Raw genomic sequence first — 18,796 nt, 5'->3', positions numbered from 1 at the left:
GCGCACAGAGCGCCATTGATCAATAAGAGCCGCCACTGATGCAAGAACGGCCTTTGAATAGGACAGTAAATTACATGTCCACCTCTCTGAGGAGCCAGTGAGGAAACATTGGGTACACAACATTGGGTATCTAATGGAATGTTCTGAGAGTATTGTGGGTGTAGTAATCTTTTGTATGGGATAACTTTAGGGGGTGCTGGCTTAAAGTTGAGTGAATGTATTTTTACATTGTGTTTATGACTTACTGCACGATTACAAGGTTGCTTTAAATTGTAGTATGCTGATAAAAGTAATAAATATGCAGTCAAAACAAAAAGCTCATATTTATTATGCTCATAGGCTCTACTTGTACATGAAGTAATTTTTGTTCGGGCTTTAGAAGTTTATTATATATTACTTTTGTGTAACCAACACAAATGTGTAGTGTTATTTTCTTGTCATCTTAAATTAACTAGATTTTTTTCAAGTCAATTTAACTACCACTTAGACTAGTTGAATGTACAGGAGGCTTGATGATAACTAAAGTGTCAGCCTCACCTGGTGGTGCATGCTTGACATTGCAGCATTGGGAATGAAATGACTTGAGTCATGAAAAGTATTGAGTTTACATATTTCTTCTGTGGTTGTTTGACAAATATTAAGAAATTTGAAGTGATATTGAGACACGAGTCATGAAAAGTCTTGAGTTTACATATTTCTTCTGTGGTTGTTTGACAAATATTAAGAAATTTGAAGTGATTGTGAGACTTGAGTCATGAAAAGTCTTGAGTTTACATATTTCTTCTGTGGTTGTTTGACAAATATTAAGAAATTTGAAGTGATTGTGAGACTTGAGTCATGAAAAGTCTTGAGTTTACATATTTCTTCTGTGGTTCTTTGACAAATATTGAGAAATTTGATGTGATATTGAGACTTGAGTCATGAAAAGTCTTGAGTTTACATATTTCTTCTGTGGTTGTTTGACAAATATTAAGAAAATTGAAGTGATATTCAGCATAGCATAGTGTAGTCTTTGTGACATTGACTTGCTTTTTACATCCTTTGCTATCAATGTATACTGTTGCTTACCACCTTCAGCTCTGTGTTCTGTATTTAATTACCCAGAGCAGTGGAGAATGCCACATGACCATCATGTTTCATCAAAAGGTGGGTATTTGTCCTCTTATATTCAGTTAAAATGTTGGTTTAAACATTGCTTGTACAGTTAACAGAGTTTTGCTGGTAACAGTTAGAGCCATTATTCTCTATGGAAATTCCAAAGATCCACAGATTTGTGGTTTGCAGTCTGTATCCAAGCATCCACTCTAAAAAGTAATTCAGACTATCTGTTGACACCACTTGATTTAATACATGAATGCAATGTAAAAAATGTAATTAATTGATTTAGATAAACTTTCCAAGTTGCTAACTTTATTTTTTAAGTTATTCATTCATTCATTTTCTAACACTTTTTCCTCATGGTTAATTGGCGACTCCAAATTGTCCATAGGTATGAAATAATAATGTTGGCTATTACATGAACTTAATTTAGCATGTCATATACACTTTATTGTTGGTAAGCTTAAAACAAAATTCAAGTTGCCATGACTTAATAAAATTAGCTTGGTAACATAATATACACACACACACACACAAATATATATATATATAAAGTTACTGCTACTTAAAAAGCTGTGTGCATTATTATAATTAAGTAGACAACAAATTAAAGTACTTTGAATAAAATGATTAAGTCAGTTGACTTAACATATTTCTTTGAGTTACGAACTTAAAAACTTGTCCCTATGACAACAATTATTCACTAAGCATTACTTAAAATGAGCTTTGATTGAAGAGGAAAAGCTAATTTGTGCAATGCAATATTGTTTGTTGGTTCAAAGCAATTTCAAATTAAGTTGTCATAACTAAGAAAGACTAATGGAAATTGTTGCGTTGATTTTTTTTTGTTGAGGCTAAAAATTTATTTTTTGAGTGTACTTTTGTCAGCTAATGACCATATTTTGGTTTGTGGTGACATGAATTCCACCTGGAGGGCATTAAATGAAGTCTGTGCACTATGTGTACCACCACGTTAGTGACAGTGCCCCCCCCTTATTAATTGCTGATCAATTATTGACATTACATGACATCATGGAGGATTTGTCACACTTGGTAAACATCTTCCAAAATGGATATTACGTAGCCGCTTTGTATTTACAATGACTACTGAACAAAATGTTCATCATACAAAAAAAACGTTGTGTAATGCATATGACAACATAACTTAAGAGATTAACTTTTAAACAATCATACAGTATGTTACAGACATCAGTAAGGATAGTTGCAGTCTATTCAGCCATGATCAACCAAATATGTTTACTTTTTAATCATCATGTTATGTAACCCCCTTGCTTACACTGCTTTATTTATGAATGTGGCATTGACATTTTCATTAGTGTAAAATACACTACTCAAACAAATAAAGGGAACCCTAAAGTAACACGTTGTAGACCTGAATGAATGAAATATTTCCATGAATACTTTGTTCTTTCCATAGTTGACTGTGTTGACAACAAAATCACACAAAAATGATAAATGAAAATCAAATATATCAATCCATGGAGTTCTGGATTTTGAGTTATAGTCCACATAAAAGTGGAAAAACACACTACAGGCTGATCCATGTTTGATGTTTTAAACAAGTCAAAATGAGGCTCACTAGTGTATGTGTATGCTCCTGATGGGACGGCGGATGTTCTCCTGAGGGATTTCCTCACAGACCTGGACTAAAGCATCCACCAACTCCTGGACAGTCTGTGGTGCAACCTGGCATTGGTGGATGGAGTGAGACATGATGTCCCAGATGTGCTCAATTGGATTCAAGTCTGGGGAACGAGTGGGCCAGTCCATAACATCAATGCCTTCGTGTTGCAGGAACCGCTGACACACTCCAGCTACATGGGGTCTAGCATTGTCTTGCATTAGGAGGAACCCAGGGGCAAAAGCACCAGTATATGGTCTCACAAGGGGTGTGAAGATCTCATCTCGGTACCTAATGGCAGTCAGGCTACCTCTGGTATGCTCATGGGGGCTGAGTGGCCCTCCAAAGAAATGCCACCCAACACCATTACTGACCCACTGCCAAGCAGAACGTTCTCCATGGCATCTTCAGACTCTGTCACGTCTGTCACCTGTGCTCACTGTGAACCTGCTTTCCTCTGTGAAGAGCACAGGGCGCCAGTGGCGAATTTGAAAAAGGTTGCAGTCTTGCTGCTGGGTTGTTGTCCTCCCATGGCCTCCTCCCCATCTCTTGATGTACTGGCCTGTCTCCTGGTAGCGCCTCCAAGCTCTGGACACTACGCTGACAGACACAGCAAACCTTCTTGCCATACAGGATGGCATGCCTGGAGGCCGTGCCACCATGCCATCATACAGGCACATCGTGTCATACGGGCGTGTCATACAGGCACGTGGAGGCCACACACACACACTACTAAGCATCATTTTGACTTATTTAAAGGATCAAAGTTAGATCAGCCTGTAGCGGGTTTTTCCACTTTTATTTTGACTATAACTCAAAATCCAGACCTCCATGGGTTGATACATTTGATTTTCATTGATAATTTTTTTTGTGATTTTGTTGTCAGCACATTCAAATATGGAAAGAACAAAGTATTTCATAAAAATATTTCATTCATTCAGATCTACAACGTGTTACTTTAGTGTCCCCTTTATTTTTCTGAGCAGTGTATTTACACTTTCCAACTACTGTCACCACCAAAGTCTGCCATCTTGTAAGTAGACCTTGTAGAGGTAAGGAAAACCATTTCATTTTTCATTTTTGTGAAATGTGGCCCAGAGCAAGACAGGTGTGTCTAAACATTTCATAACACCCATTATGATCATGTTGATATTCTTCATCTCTAAAGCATGCTAAAAACAAATCAACAACCAGCCTAGATGTCAACTTTGTGTGAAAAGTCGTCAAGTGCATTAGTATACGTATGATATCCAATTTAAAATTCAACTTTCTACTATTATTTCATAACCTTTAATTTTTCAGTGTGGCCCCAATCCTTGTATTTTTTTTACTGTGGGATGCAAATAGTCTCCATAGTTTGGACACCCCTGGCTTAAAAGGGTAATGTTACACGATGCATTTGTTGCTTGCATGATGTGTGTAATATTTCGGTTACTTAATTTAGTTACATAATAGAAGCAAAATATAATACACATAATGGAGCATTAGTCCTGTACTGAAGGTGATAATGTGCATGTGTACAATGAGTGCTGTGTTGTTTACCTAGTGCAAATGCATGGAGTGACAGTGACAACATGGGGACCATGTGATCTACAAAGCAGAGACAGATTAAACAGCATGTTGCTCCCCTCTTGCTAAGCCACTGTGGAGCCGTGGAATGAGATTTATGCTACTTTAAAGTGGATCAGTGTTTTGTAATGAACGTTTTTTTCACCTCCTCCCCCCCTTCGCTATCTGTGCTGCCTATTATTAGCCGCCGAGGCCCGAGTGTAGAGTGCGTGGAGGTGGATGCAACCACATGACGGTCACTGCTGCGGCTCTGCATGGCACCGACAGGCGTGACTGAGGAGCACCGGAATTATTATCCACTTGAATTAGGCGTCTCCTTTTCCGTCCTAACCCGCCCTCCCCCCCACAAAATTTTAGAGTCCTCGCCCGCTTTGCCTTGAAGATGAGGTTAAATACGCGTTGTAGCCAGCAGGTGCAAAGCCGCATCCGATGGAGTCGTGCTTTGTGTCTCGTCCCTCCGCCAACCCCATGCGCCACTTCCTTGCATTACGGTAAGGAGACACTTCCCAACAGAGGCTTGCTGCATGTTTGTTTGTTTGTTTTTTTTATCCCTTAACGCTCATTTGTTTTGCGATGGTCACTTGCAGATAAACACAGCCAAGAGTCAGTGACGGGGTGTTACATAACGCGTAATGCAGCACAGCCTCATGACTAGACAGCCTCGCTGGTGGAGGGACTGTGCGGTCCTTCTGGTAGGAAAAGCAATATTTGACCATCTTTGACGTGGAGCTTTTTGTCGGAGCGTATTCCACCTATTTAAATATTGTTGATTTAAAGGCATATGTGCACAGTCTATAAAAAAAAGGCATTTGAATGCACGCAAAAACAGGAAGCGGCGTGTTTGTATGGAGTCACACAGGCCCAGTGCATGCAAAATATGAGCTGTTTTATGGAATTTTTAGTCCATATGAATGCAGATTGCGCAGTCAGTGATCTTTTTATGAATGGCTGAAAATGCATGTGGGGGGGGGGGGGTGGAGGGGTGCATGAATAGTAACTTATGGCACCATCTACTATTAAACAGTTTGTGTTTACAATTGGCAGTGGCATAGTATGAATGTTTACTTAAGGAACGAGACAAGCAAATCAATTCAGACAAATTAAAAATAGCACCATTGACAGTGATAGCCTAACCCCTCCTCCCTTTCAAAAGATTTTGCAGGCCTTATGTTATGCTTGCATAAATCTATTGTTGAACTACAATTATCAGTGCTGCTTAAAAGAATAAATGCAGCTTGAATACAAGATGAGTGATATAAGATGGGGGGTTACCTAGGTAACCAATCTTAATTACCTGACTGTCAGCCACCATTTTCCACATGTAGAAATAATCAATTTATATACTAACTACACCCATTTGATGGCTTATTTATGTGCTTGATGTCACCGTTCATTGTCGGCCTTTACAAGGTTTTGTCACTGTCAGGCAAAACAGCATAGTATACTTATGAAAGACAACATGTTGTATATTTCAGTAGTGCATGACTTGGATTGAATTGAAATTTACTTACACAATACTAGATAAAGTCTTGTGTGCCTGTCCCTTTAAATACATTGCGACATCAGCGTCAAGGACAGAGCGCTTGTGAATGGGCATCATGACGTCACAAGACCATTCACTCCACACACTGCAGAGTGTGCAAATGAGGAGTCACATTGTCTACTATCCACATTGATCCGCGTTCCCATCCTGTCTGCTATAAAAGAACACGCTTCTTTTTTCTTTGTGTTCTGACAGGTCGCATTTGACAGATTCTGATATGGACTATGAGAGGCCAAACGTTGAAACCATCAAGTGCGTGGTGGTGGGAGACAATGCTGTTGGAAAGACGCGCCTTATCTGTGCCAGGGCCTGCAACGCCACACTGACACAGTACCAGTTGCTAGCGACACATGTGCCCACAGTCTGGGCTATAGACCAGTACAGAGTATGCCAGGAGGTAAGAATCAATAATCAATCCCTTATAATTTGGACATTTAAAGAATTGCACTTTTTTGGAATTTTGACCATCATTCACAATCCTCATGTGAAACATGAACATATATTTATTTCTCTTTTCTGTGTATTGTAGCGTGAGAAAATTTGTTAATATGAGCTAGCTAAGAACAGACATCATGGGAAATATCTATTTTGACGCTAAAGCCCTCACAAAAAAACGGCAACAGTGTTCCATTTGTACATAACTGACTTGTATATTTAAACAAGCTATTGTGATATCATTATTGTATCAACTAACATGAAAGACAATTTTTTCTGGCGTACTAACACAACGCCTCGCTAATCGTTAATCTGCGTATCACTCACAGATGGAAATGTGGATACCTTTCTCTCAAATTCGCTACAATACTCAACAAAATGCTTGTTTGCTGTCAGCATTTTTTACCTGAGGACTAGAACACACATCTTGTGCTGGAAGACACAGCCATCCTAATGAGAGCGGACATCATAAGTGTGTCGCTGTATCTATGCTGCTGTTATGCTGACGGAACTGGCATAAGTTTGTGTGTCAATGCACCCTCGAAAATAAGTTTTGGTAGTGTTTTAAATCATCAAAATACGGTAAGATACTGCAAAAATTACATGTTATCATGCATGCCGTGATCATGCATATCAAACCATGCAACATTGTTAGAGGTTTTCTTTAGAGGGCTTCATAGTCGAAATAGGTGTCTCCCAATGACATGCATTGTTTGCTAGCTCATATTAACTAATTGTCTCAAAGAAATATATGTTCATGTTTCACATAAGGATTGTGAATGATGGGCAAATAAAAGCGCAGTTCCCCTTTGAAGCTATGACAGACTTATGATTTCCACATCCACAAATTACTTTTGGAAGGTTTTGGAACGCTCCAGAGACGTGGTGGATGATGTCAGTGTTTCCCTTCGTCTCTGGGATACCTTTGGAGACCACCACAAGGACAGACGTTTTGCATACGGCAGGTGAGAACAATACCGACATCTCCATCCATTAGCTATTACCCAAGGTTTTTAATAATGCACTTCCTTCCATTTAGATCGGATGTGGTGGTTCTGTGCTTTTCAATTGCCAACCCAAACTCTCTCTACCATGTGAAGACTATGTGGTACCCTGAGATTAAACACTTCTGTCCCCGTGCGCCTGTCATCCTGGTGGGATGTCAGCTGGACCTACGCTACGCAGACCTGGAGGCTGTGAACAGGGCACGGAGGCCTTTAGCCAGGTACGTGGCACAGAAATGTCAATGCTGAGAGCAACGTTCCAGCTGACTTCTGCCGAGAGGCGGGGTACACCTGGACTGGTCGCCAGCCAATCACAGGGCACATATAGACAAACAACCATTCACCAATACATTCACAACTTAGAGTTGCCAATTAACCTAAGATGCATGTTTTTGGAAGTGGGAGGAAACCAGAGTATCCACATAGAGATGCAGCCTTTATTGCAAAATTGCCCGTCAAAGATCCTCTATATGACAACACTGCTCCCGTGTTTTTAAGAATTGTTTGTAAAAAAATATTCCTTGCTAGTTAGACTCCGGTTTTAAACTGAACCTGTGGGCTGGTGTAAAGCCATTCACAGTTGAATAGCCCTGCGATACGGTGTCACTCTGAATGAGGGGTTCTGACAATTTTCATTTTTTTTATCTTTTCAGACCCATTAAATCCAATGAAATACTTCCCCCAGAGAGAGGCAGGGAGGTGGCCAAAGAGTTGGGAGTGCCGTATTACGAAACCAGTGTTGTTGCTCAATTCGGAGTTAAGGACGTCTTTGACAACGCTATCCGAGCTGCGCTTATCTCGCGCCGTCACCTGCAATTTTGGAAATCTCACCTCAGAAATGTACAGCGACCTCTACTTCAGGCACCCTTCCTGCCACCAAAACCCCCGCCGCCCATAATCACTGTGCCGCCTCCCTCAACGACGACAGAGGAGCACCCAGTTGGTCTGCTGGAAGACCCCCACTGTGCTGATGTCATCCTCGTGCTGCAGGAACGACAAAAGATCTTTGCACACAAGATATACTTATCAACAGCCTCTTCAAAGTTCTATGACCTCTTTATTATGGACACACAAAATGAGGAGACTGAAAGACCTCCACGTGGTCCTCTCTCTGGCCGAGAGCTGCTGATGCGTGCTGCTAGCTTTGATGTGTGTGAGAGCAGTGACGAAGGAGACAGGGCCAACCTGAGAGCCTGCACCAGTGACGGAACTTTGAAGGACTCGCAAGGAGGAAGGCGCGGACGCTTGCTTTCCTCGTGGAGTCGAGCTTTTGTCAGCATCCAGGAGGAGCTTGTGGATGATCCCATCACTTACTGTCCCAGACCCATGACTGTAGTGCACATGGACCAGTCCATGCAGCTGGGACCTTTCCGAGCAGTTCTTCGCTACCTGTACACAGGACAGCTGGATGAGAATGAGAAGGAGCTAATGCACATTGCCCACATTGCTGAGCTGTTGGAGGTCTTTGACCTACGCATGATGGTGGCTAACATACTCAACAATGAAGCCTTCATGAACCAAGAAATCACCAAAGCCTTCCATGTACGCCGTACAAACAGAGTCAAGGAGTGCTTGGCCAAAGGAACCTTTTCTGGTAGATTCAATTCTTCTTGTCTCAGCACAAGCGAGACACACCACACACTTCGAATTGTACAAATTGTATGCTTCAATGTGGAGGTCAGAAGTTCTTTTGGACTTACCTGCACTTGATAAGGCTGAGAAGATCATAGAGGATGCTTTAAAAACTAGACTTCAGTCGTTTTTCTTGAGTTTATTTCACACTTCAGCTATCTTATCTCATTTTGGGTTGAGGCAAAATGCTGTGCACTACTTGGCGGCAACCGGCAGAACTGCTGTTGATTTAGTCTCGACTAGTTTGTTGTCTAAAGAAGCCATGATGTAGCCATATATGAGAATTTGAGTTAAATCCACACATCTGGACAACAGCATATACATTATAATAAATATGGTTAGGTATTATTTATATAATAATAATAATAATAATAATACATTTTATTTCAATGCGCCTTTCAGGACACCCAAGGTCGCTGTACAAAAGATATAAAAACACAAATATAAAATACAAGATAAAAGAGAACAAACAATGAATAAGAACATACAATAAATAAAGGGGGGGCATGTGATGCAGTTAGAGGGAGTAAGCTAGTGTGAACAGATGAGTTTTGAGTTATATATATTATGGACTGATATGTGTGCCAAGTCAGTACTTTTGAAAGGTTGCCAGTGCTTTAAATGGTGCAGAAACACATTTTTAGAAAAACACATTTTGTCTAAAAATAGGGCCTTTACCCTTTACAAAATATTGTGACATACAAGTTGAACAATATAGTAATGTAAGTACTTTACTACATAAAGAAATGAATATGAAATGACATTCACCACAAACAGTGTTTTCTAGTTAATCTTAGATACAAGTTTTGTGTATTAATTGGTATATGGTGTTTGGGATCATAGCTTTTGTTGTCTTTCAATAGGACCACACACTATATCAACTCACACTAAAATAAGGCGTTTTTTTTTTTTTTGGGGCAAGATACCCAACACACATCTGCCCTTTCTGACAATATTAGTGAATAGGGTTACATCTGCTATCTAAAGAACCGTCTCTCATTTTGCCTTGCAGATGTAGTTTTTAAGTTAGATGATGGAACGATCATGGCCCACAAGCCTCTACTCATCTCAAGTTGTGACTGGATGGCAGCTATGTTTGGTGGACCCTTTGTGGAAAGTTGCACCAAAGAGGTGAGTGACAAGCCCTTTACAGCCTGTGTGTTTATTTATAAGAAAATAGCATTGTTCATTCATCTATGATGTTAATTGTGACTCATACAAAGCATGATTTCAATGTAATTACTGCCTAATGGAATACTGCACACTACTGGAGCAGATTTGAATGCCTAAGAAGTAGAGCAGCACTCAACTGTGTGGTCTGTGTACAAAGTGTAATTTCATTAGAGGATTGCAAATGTGTTGTAATAGAATTACTTCAGCTTCTGTGGTTCAGCTGTTAGAAGAAGGATGGATTTTTGTGTGTGGTTTAGAATGTGAGGTTGAAAAGGTGTTTCAAATCACTCTTGCGTGTCCAAGGTGCTGTTTCCTAACACCACTCGCAGCTGTATGAGGGCTGTGCTTGAGTATCTCTATACGGGGCGCTTCTGTTCTCGATCTGACCTGGATGCAATGGAGCTTATTGTTCTTGCCAATCGTCTTTGTCTCCCCCACTTGGTTGCACTTACAGGTAACACATTTGTTTACTCATTGCCGTACTCGTTATATACGTTCACATTTATTGTTCCTGTGACTATTTTTTTTAACATTTCTTTCAGAGCTCTACACAGTAACAGTACTTACAGAAGCTGCCATGATGGGGGCTGACATTGATGGGGATGTTTTGGTCTATTTGGAAATGGCACAGGTACGGACTAGGCCTGAGCAATTTGTATGCCACTGCGGTGGAAGTAGGACAATAATTATTGTGTTGACTTCCTAATAGTTCCATGGCGCCCAGCAGCTGACTGGCTGGTGCCTTCACCACATCTGCACCAACTACAACAGCGTTTGCCGCAAGTTCCCCAGAGACATGAAGGCCAAGTCATCAGGTAACTTACTGCTGAGGAGTATAACCACAATCAGAATTTTAAATCAGCTGCATTGGATCTCATTAGATTATGTAAGGTGTAAGTAATGTGCAGATAAATGAAGTGTCTGAGGTCAAGGTCAGACTGGTTGGTCAGGCTGACCCAAAAATACAGTAAAGTCTCGATATCGGTTATATCGAAGTACTGCTTATTACGATACTATTTTCATTTCCCGGCAAATTTCTAGTCTTTTATGATATAATTAGTTCCGTTAGTACAATACCCGGTTATTATGATAATCCGGTTACTACGATGCCCTTTTCATCTCCCGCCAGCCAATTTGGTCTGCTTATATCGATACAAAAGCAGCTTAAATCAATCTTTGCTTAAGGATTTCAATGCCAAAAAAGAACACGGCGAACGGCTGCTTCCAGTCAACTTTATTTTTCACACTTCCACCACCAGAGCGCAGCACAAACACCGATTCCCGCACTTCCTGGTTCACAGGTCATGCTCAACCCGCCCCACATAGCTGGCCAAACACATGCCTGCAACAGAAGAACCAACTGACATAGCATACATACCTATTCCAAGACACAAGCGTACAAATACATGTATTTAATTGTGTTGTATTCAGATATCTTTTTATCGCTTGCAATAATCACTGTTTTTCATATGTACATGCTGGCGTTCGTGGTTCTTCTGTTGCAGGCATGTGTTTGGCCAGCTATGTGGGGCGGGTTGAGCATGACCTGTGAACCAGGAAGTGCGGGAATCGGTGTGTGTGCCGTGCTCTGGTGGTGGAAGTGTGAAAAATAAAGTTGACTGGAAGCAGCCGTTCGGCGTGTTTGTTTTTGGTATTAAATCCTTAAGCAAAGATTGATTTAAGCTGCTCGACATTGTTCGATACTGTAGAACAATGTCGAGTGCATTATTGCCCACTTTTAATGCAGTTCGGCGCAGGATCGGATATATCGACAGTCCGGTTATATCGATATTTTTTCAGACTCCCGACAATATTGATATAACAAGACTTTACTGTATATTAAATACATAATAATAATAACGTATTGGAAGATATATTTTTACAACACTGCATTGACTGATAGATTGCAGGATATTAGCATTAATAAAATTCATAAGGGTCATTGGTGGTGTAGTGGTTCGACAATTTTTGTCCATGGATCTTTACTGGAATGGTGCTTACTGTGCTTACTAAGCATGCTTAGTTAAATAAAAATACATGGAGTATTTATTCCATTATTTCCAATGCAGAGAACCAAGATTATTTTGAGAAACACCGATGGCCACCAGTGTGGTACCTGAAGGAGGACGATCACTACCAAAGAGCAAGAAAAGAGCGTGACAAGGAGGACTATCTGTACCAGAGGCGCCAGTGTAAACGCAAGTGGCTCTTTTGGAACCTCCCTTCATCCCCGAACTCAAACTCGTCGTCTTCTGGTTCATCTGCTGTCATCTGAGCAAAGGCCACGGCAAAGGAGGCGCTCTGTGAGTATGTGGATGTGAGGACATACTGTACAAATGTCCTGCCTGTTATGCAGGTTCTCCTGATATGCTTTGTTTGTCTCATTTGAAGGTGGACACAGGATTCAACTGTCAGTGACATAAACCCTGCTGGCTAAAATGGCACAGTGAAACACTTCCTATTGATTCTTCACTTTTATGATCATAATCATCATCTAACCTGAACTGTTAACCAAGTGCTGCTTATCAGCTGCAACAACCAGCAATTCAACACAGTTGACTTGAGTCTCAGAGATATAGCACTTTGCCCTTAAGTCTTTGTACAATCTACCATACAACAAATACAGTCTGACATCAACATGAGTCACTTAATAACCACACCTACTGGAAGTATGATCCTATTGGCAAGGGTTACCTTTGTGTTTATGCTGAATGTTTGCATTCACCTTGCAGAGCTAACAGTGAAACAGTATTTACTAGAATGTTGTGATGTTGTCATCTGTGGTCACGAAAGGGCTTTAGGATACAGTAGATGCCCTGAGACACACGGGGCCCCAAATGATTGAAATTATTGGTGTTTTCTCTAAATGCTATCAAAAAGAGCAGACCAAATCACTATTATCACTCGAGATGGGCATAATAATGAAAGGCTTGTTATGTCAACCAGATAGTTGATTTTTTTTTAATTTTGAAGCAATTTATTTCAAATTGAGTGCACTGCAGGGCTCCAACCAGCAGAGGTGCTGTTTGCTAGTTTGCAATCTGGAAAGAAGAGTTATGGTAAGCTGCATACTTATCTAATTAAAAGAGACTATTCTTGGAATAAAGATTTATGTGGAAGAAAACACTTTCCATTAAAGTCAGAGGTGTCCAATCTTTTTCGAGTGCCACATACCCAAAAATTTTGATATTTTTTTTATTTTGTAAACAATCTAAACCAATCCAACAGAAATATGCTAAGAATTTATATGGGTAAAAACAAGCTGCATCTCAGTGTTAGAGCTTTATAGCTGACAGTGATGGCCGCACAGTGGACGAGTGGTTAGCATGTAGCCACACACTCCTCATGCATGCATGGGTTTTCTCCGGTTCCGGATAATGTGGAGCTGTGGACACCTGGATTTTTTCTTTCGGCTTTTTCCTGATTACGGAGTCACCACAGTGGATCTTTTTGATCCACATCCTAATTTTTGGCTTGAGCCCTTTATATTCCGGATGCCCTTCCTGACGAATACTGATGATGTTTACTAGTGGAGATTCTAACTCCAAAGTCCAGAACGCTAACCACTACACACCATTTAGGACTAAGTCAAAAAATCGAATATGTTGATTGTTAAATTTACCCATGATCAATCAAGAAAATATCAAATGCCCATCCCGATTTGTTAGTAGTGATTTTGCCTTTGACAGTATGTTGAGGATGTCCTTTGTAGCTGGCTTAATATTATTCACACACATTTGGAGTCTTGAGAAACATTAAATACCATATAGTGTCGTCAAAAGCTGCTGCAAATATAAACAGAATTCAGGAAGATACAGTGTTGTGAACATATTTGCCCGCTTCCTGATTTCTTATTTTTTTGCACGTTTGTCACACTAGATGTTTCATAGAGCAAACCAGTTAAAATATCAGTCAATTACAAGGCAACTGAACTCAAATTTGAAACAAACCTACATGGCCCTGAGTGAAAAAGTGATTGCCCCCTTGTTGGGCCACCCTTCGCAGCAACAACTACAATCAAGCGTTTCCAATAATAGCGATGTGGAGGAATTTTGGCCCACTTATCTTTGCGGAATGATGGCAATTCAGCCACATTGGAAGGTTTTCCAGTAAAACCGCCTTATTAAAGGAGACATTTTATGCTTTTCCACTTTTCTGACCTATAAATGTTGTCAGAATGTTGTATTATCGTGTTAAGATAATGAAGTTTGCGCATTTGGAAGTGATCCCTGAAACAAGTTTGGGGCCTTAATTGAGGCAAGTAAGGCCTGCACTTCTTTGGATGTTGTTGTGTGGTCTTTTGTTTGTTTGGGGTAATTTCGGTTGGGCGGCCACTCCTGGGGAATGTTCACCACTGTTACGTGTTTTCGCCGTTAGTGGATAATGACTCTCACTGTGGTTCGCTGGAGTCCCAAAAATTTAGAAATGGTTTTATAACCTTTTCGAGCCTGATCGGTCTGATGGGAGGGCAATCACTTTTTCACACAGGGCAATTTAGTTTTGTATTTGTTTTGTCCCTTAATCATAAAGAGTTTCATTTAAAGACTGCATTTTGTATTCAGTTGTGTTGTCATTGACCAGTATATACATTTGTTTGATTATCTAAAACATTTAAGTGTGACAAACATGCAAAAAATATGAAATCAGGAAGGGCGCAAACACACCACTGTATATAAAAAAGGTTACAAATTTTTCACATTTTGCACTTTATGTCGACTGCATGTATGTATGTTGAAAATGGGGGAGGGGGTGCAGCATTGATATTGTTTTCAAACATGTTATAACGAATAATGCAACACTGTAAATTGTACAGAATGTCAGATGAACTGCACTGTTATTGCGTGCAGTTGTCTTATATTGTGCGCTGCAGGCAGTGAGCAGAACAGCACACTGTGACATGTTGGAATATACACCTGACTGCTCAGACTGTAGGTTTATGTGCAGGTAATGTGTGGAAAATAACCCAATGATTCATTTTTATTGGTCTACAGTTACTCTACTATTACTAGTATATACTAACGGTATTGTTGTTTCAATTAGGATCACATTGCAATACATTTATAAAAAGATTACATGGTAGACATGTAGGAAACATCCATAAAACACATTTTTATGACTAATGTATGAGTCCCAACATTTGCTGGAGAAGTACAATTTTATTAATGTTTTGAGTCTTAAAGTGCATAAAATGGTGATTGGTTGAAATTAGTCTTAAAAACAAAAGTGCTTCCTGTATTAACTTGGGAACTAATGGATGAACGCTATTCACCATCTTTTAAAGTATAAAGCATTGATAAGTGGTGGTGCTTCAAGCAGTAAGCTCTAAATGGATACAAATTCCAGAACCTCATTCCACTTGACATATTGTTGCTGTAGAAACAAATCAAAATTATACCAAACTACAAAAATTGCTTTTCTTTTACAGAAGAAATTCACAAAATTTTGAGCTCCATGAAGCATGGAAAGTGCAGTTGTGACTCTACATTACTAAATCAGCAGAAGGATATGTTTTGTTTTCCTGTGGTGTGATTCATAAACATGCACTTCATACCTCAGTGCATTGCTTTTAAAGAATCTTCTGCTGATGTTTTTGCATCAATGACACCCCGCGCCTTAATGTACAGTATTGTCTATGGTATTGAATGTAATGTAATGTCAACGTGGGTATCAGTGTTTATATTTCATCATGTGGATGTAAAGGAATTGGTGCACCGACTGAGTGCTTTAGTTTAAACATTATGGTTTCTGTATTTTTTTAAAGGTGAAAACACAGCAAATGTATCACGTGATCATCCATGTGCAGTATTAGCCATTTAATGAATGCAGGGATATCCGATTTGTTTATTCCTTTTAAGGCTAAATTATTCAAAATTATGTCGCCATGGGAAATTTGACTGGTCATAGTCAAAACTGTAAATAACAGCAAGCAAAATGAGCTACTGCATAGTTTAACAAACTGTTTTTTCTACTATGCATTGTGAAATTTCTGACTTTGAAACTACAAATTTGCACTGCTTTGAAGCACCAGGTTCTATTCAAATTACATGAAATGGTATATTAACATCATTAGATATTACAAAGGTGTATTAGGGCTACACTGAAGAAAAACAACAAAAAAATAGTGTTGTAATTTTACAGTAATTTGCCGGCTTTATTGTCATCAAATGATGACGTTTCTCTCATAATAATTCAGCTTTTCTTTACTTAGTTTTAAGATTAGGACCTTTTGTCGAGACATTTTTTCTTTAAAAAAAATACTCATAAGATGATGCATTGGATTTTCTGGGGAAGAAAGTAACTTTTTTTGTCATAACAATTTTTATTTTTCCAAAAAGTCTAACTTTATTGTTGTAAAATTAGAAGTATTTTTTTAAAAATACAACATATTCATTTTGGTTTAAAACATGTATTTCTCCCAAAAAGTATGACTTCATTGTTGTAAGATTAATATGTGTTCTTAATATAATATGTGTGTCCTAATATTGCATTTTTTTTTGTAAAAATGTATGACTTATTTGTAAAAATAGGCCTTCTTTGTTTTCAGTGTGACCCTAATACTCCTTTAATTTGTAGATAATATCAGGTAAAGAAAAAAAAGCTAAGCAAATACATTACAATGAAGATCCTACTAGGGCCCTGTTCATGTATTTGGGTGCTAATAATGTTACTGCTGCAGACAAGCACAAACCAAAGGGAGCTTCAGCAGCACCAGGAATATAAATATGTATATGCTGCACAATCACTATTGCATAGATTTAAGAGGCCTTGTTCAAAAATTCAGAAAATTCAACTTAAAAAAAAATGAAATAAAAGAACTTGAATGTTTTTTCAGTGTTCAAAACCTAGGTGACATTTTCCTGAGTCATCAGGTGGTTTTGTTTCTCAAAATCTATTTGTATTGTTTCATGGAATTCTGTAGCATGTGTTCTTGAAAATATGTAAATACTTTACTAAATAATAAAAAGACTTAAGGAACATCAAGTGCTGGCTTGGTCACGTGGTATCAAGTTGTGTTTTTTTTTTTTTTTAAAGCCGGGAGTGGATGCCCGCTCGGCAAGATGGCCACCCAGCCGGGTGACGTCTGGCAGAAGGCGAACGAACAGCTTCTACGCAATGGTATGACGGATAACATACGTTTTAATGAAACTTGTGGCGAATTTTAAGTTTGTAAAGTGAAAATGAACATCTTGTACCAAAAAATGTCATAATTACAAATGAAAATATTGGCTTGAGTAAAATAATCCCAGTTGGTATTCACGTACATGTCCATGGCGTGTACACACATCCACAAAAGTCTTAAAAAAATGTCATAATTACAAATTAAAATATTGGCTTGAGTAAAATAATCCCAGTTGGTATTCACGTACATGTCCATGGCGTGTACATAACCACAAAAGTCTTAAGACAGGCGACCAAAAATTTGCATTCATGTTGTTGTTAAGGTAAGCTAACGTTAGTTTAGCTAACCTTGACCAAATTGCTTTGACAACAAACATTACTGGTGCACGTCCTGGTAGCTTACAGACTGTCGTACATTTGAATGTTGGCACTCATCAGCTGCATACAGTCCTTTTAATTGTCCCAGTATAGCTAATGTTGTGGCTTAGGTATGTATCATATACGTATACTGTATGGTCCCGAATATGAGCATTATTTGCCTAAAAAGACGTGTCGTTTTATGTGCAGTAGTACTAGGACTACTAAACTAGACGTCTGAATGCACCCTAAAGGAGGAGTTATGGTGCTAATTTTAAGATAATTGTGCGTTATCAAACAACTGTCTTGAAAACATAATTTAACAAAAATATTTTGAAAGAGAGAGGCCTGTCTTCTACTTGGGTCGTTGTGCTATGAAAGATCTAGGTGTGGCATTTCTCTTTTATTGTAGTGATGGTCTGGAGTTGTGGTACCCAGACCTGCACAAACCGTAAGCAGGAGCCTGATTGTACCAAAGGATATCCGAAGGACGATCCGCACATATTGGGGAGCTCCACTTGTTGAACTAACTACAACCAATGAGGTAAGAGATATGTGGAAGGTATATAAAATAAGGACAACAATTTACAAATGCCATAGAGATAAAACTTACAGTATACCGTATTACAGTATGGTGTCAAAGACTAAACAATGTGTAAATTGTCAATATAAAAACTTGCACAAACATGTCTTGTTTTTGTTTTTTTCCATTCATCTTTTTACCATACCGCTTGTCCTCATTAGGATCGTGGGTACGCTGGAGCCTACCCCAGTTGATAGCTGACTTTGGGTGAAAACTAGGGTTTTACAGGCGGGACTGATCCCAGGTCGATCACCGATCAACCATTCTCATGTATGAACAATTTAGAGTCTCCAGTTAAATTAACATGCATGATCTTAGGAATGTCACCCTTAATGCCAAATGTGTGCACACATTTTTTTTGACAGCAGAGTGCACTAAAGTATCGTCGTTGTAGCCACAAATTACCTCCTGTTATCCAATTTTACTTATTGGCTGTAGTACTGCATTTCACCAGTAGGTGGTGGTAGCGCTTCATTTTCCATCAACGTTTGCTCAATGTACTGCAATGGCATTTCGCCACTTCAAGTTTGTCACGTACAATCGGTGATTTAGGTCTGCATTATTTGTATATTTTTCAGTACATAGTCGCATCCATTTTTAAATATGATCTAACTTTTAGTCTGATACAATTATCAAGGTAT

The 18,796-nt window shown here is 39.1% G+C and overlaps 1 protein-coding gene across 4 annotated transcripts in view; it reads left to right on the top strand.

The window, feature by feature from the left end:
- Positions 1–4,359: 4,359 nt before the first annotated feature.
- Positions 4,360–18,796, top strand: part of rhobtb2a (Rho related BTB domain containing 2a) — a 66,881-nt gene continuing 52,444 nt past the window's right edge. The window contains exons 1-13 of one of the 4 annotated variants that reach the window (XR_013627191.1): positions 4,360–4,800; positions 4,897–5,001; positions 6,048–6,249; positions 7,149–7,252; positions 7,327–7,512; positions 7,945–8,885; positions 9,936–10,054; positions 10,400–10,550; positions 10,639–10,727; positions 10,806–10,911; positions 12,166–12,399; positions 17,129–17,212; positions 17,985–18,116. Coding sequence is in view for 2 of the 4 variants with exons in the window: in XM_058069832.2 (XP_057925815.1) it covers positions 4,739–4,800; positions 6,048–6,249; positions 7,149–7,252; positions 7,327–7,512; positions 7,945–8,885; positions 9,936–10,054; positions 10,400–10,550; positions 10,639–10,727; positions 10,806–10,911; positions 12,166–12,371 (2,166 nt within the window). In the remaining 2 variants the exon portion in view is untranslated. Of the gene's footprint in view, positions 4,801–4,896; positions 5,002–6,047; positions 6,250–7,148; positions 7,253–7,326; positions 7,513–7,944; positions 8,886–9,935; positions 10,055–10,399; positions 10,551–10,638; positions 10,728–10,805; positions 10,912–12,165; positions 12,404–12,487; positions 17,069–17,128; positions 17,213–17,984; positions 18,117–18,796 lie in introns of those variants that run through there. The other 3 variants (XR_013627190.1, XM_058069832.2, XM_078789677.1) reach the window with 3 other exon arrangements.

The sequence above is a fragment of the Doryrhamphus excisus genome, linkage group LG3 (assembly GCF_037039965.1).
Source record: "Doryrhamphus excisus strain RoL-2023G ecotype Guam linkage group LG3, RoL_Dexc_Guam_v1.1, whole genome shotgun sequence".
Lineage (NCBI taxonomy): Eukaryota > Metazoa > Chordata > Actinopteri > Syngnathiformes > Syngnathidae > Doryrhamphus > Doryrhamphus excisus.
This window is presented reverse-complemented; position numbering and strand designations above follow the sequence as displayed.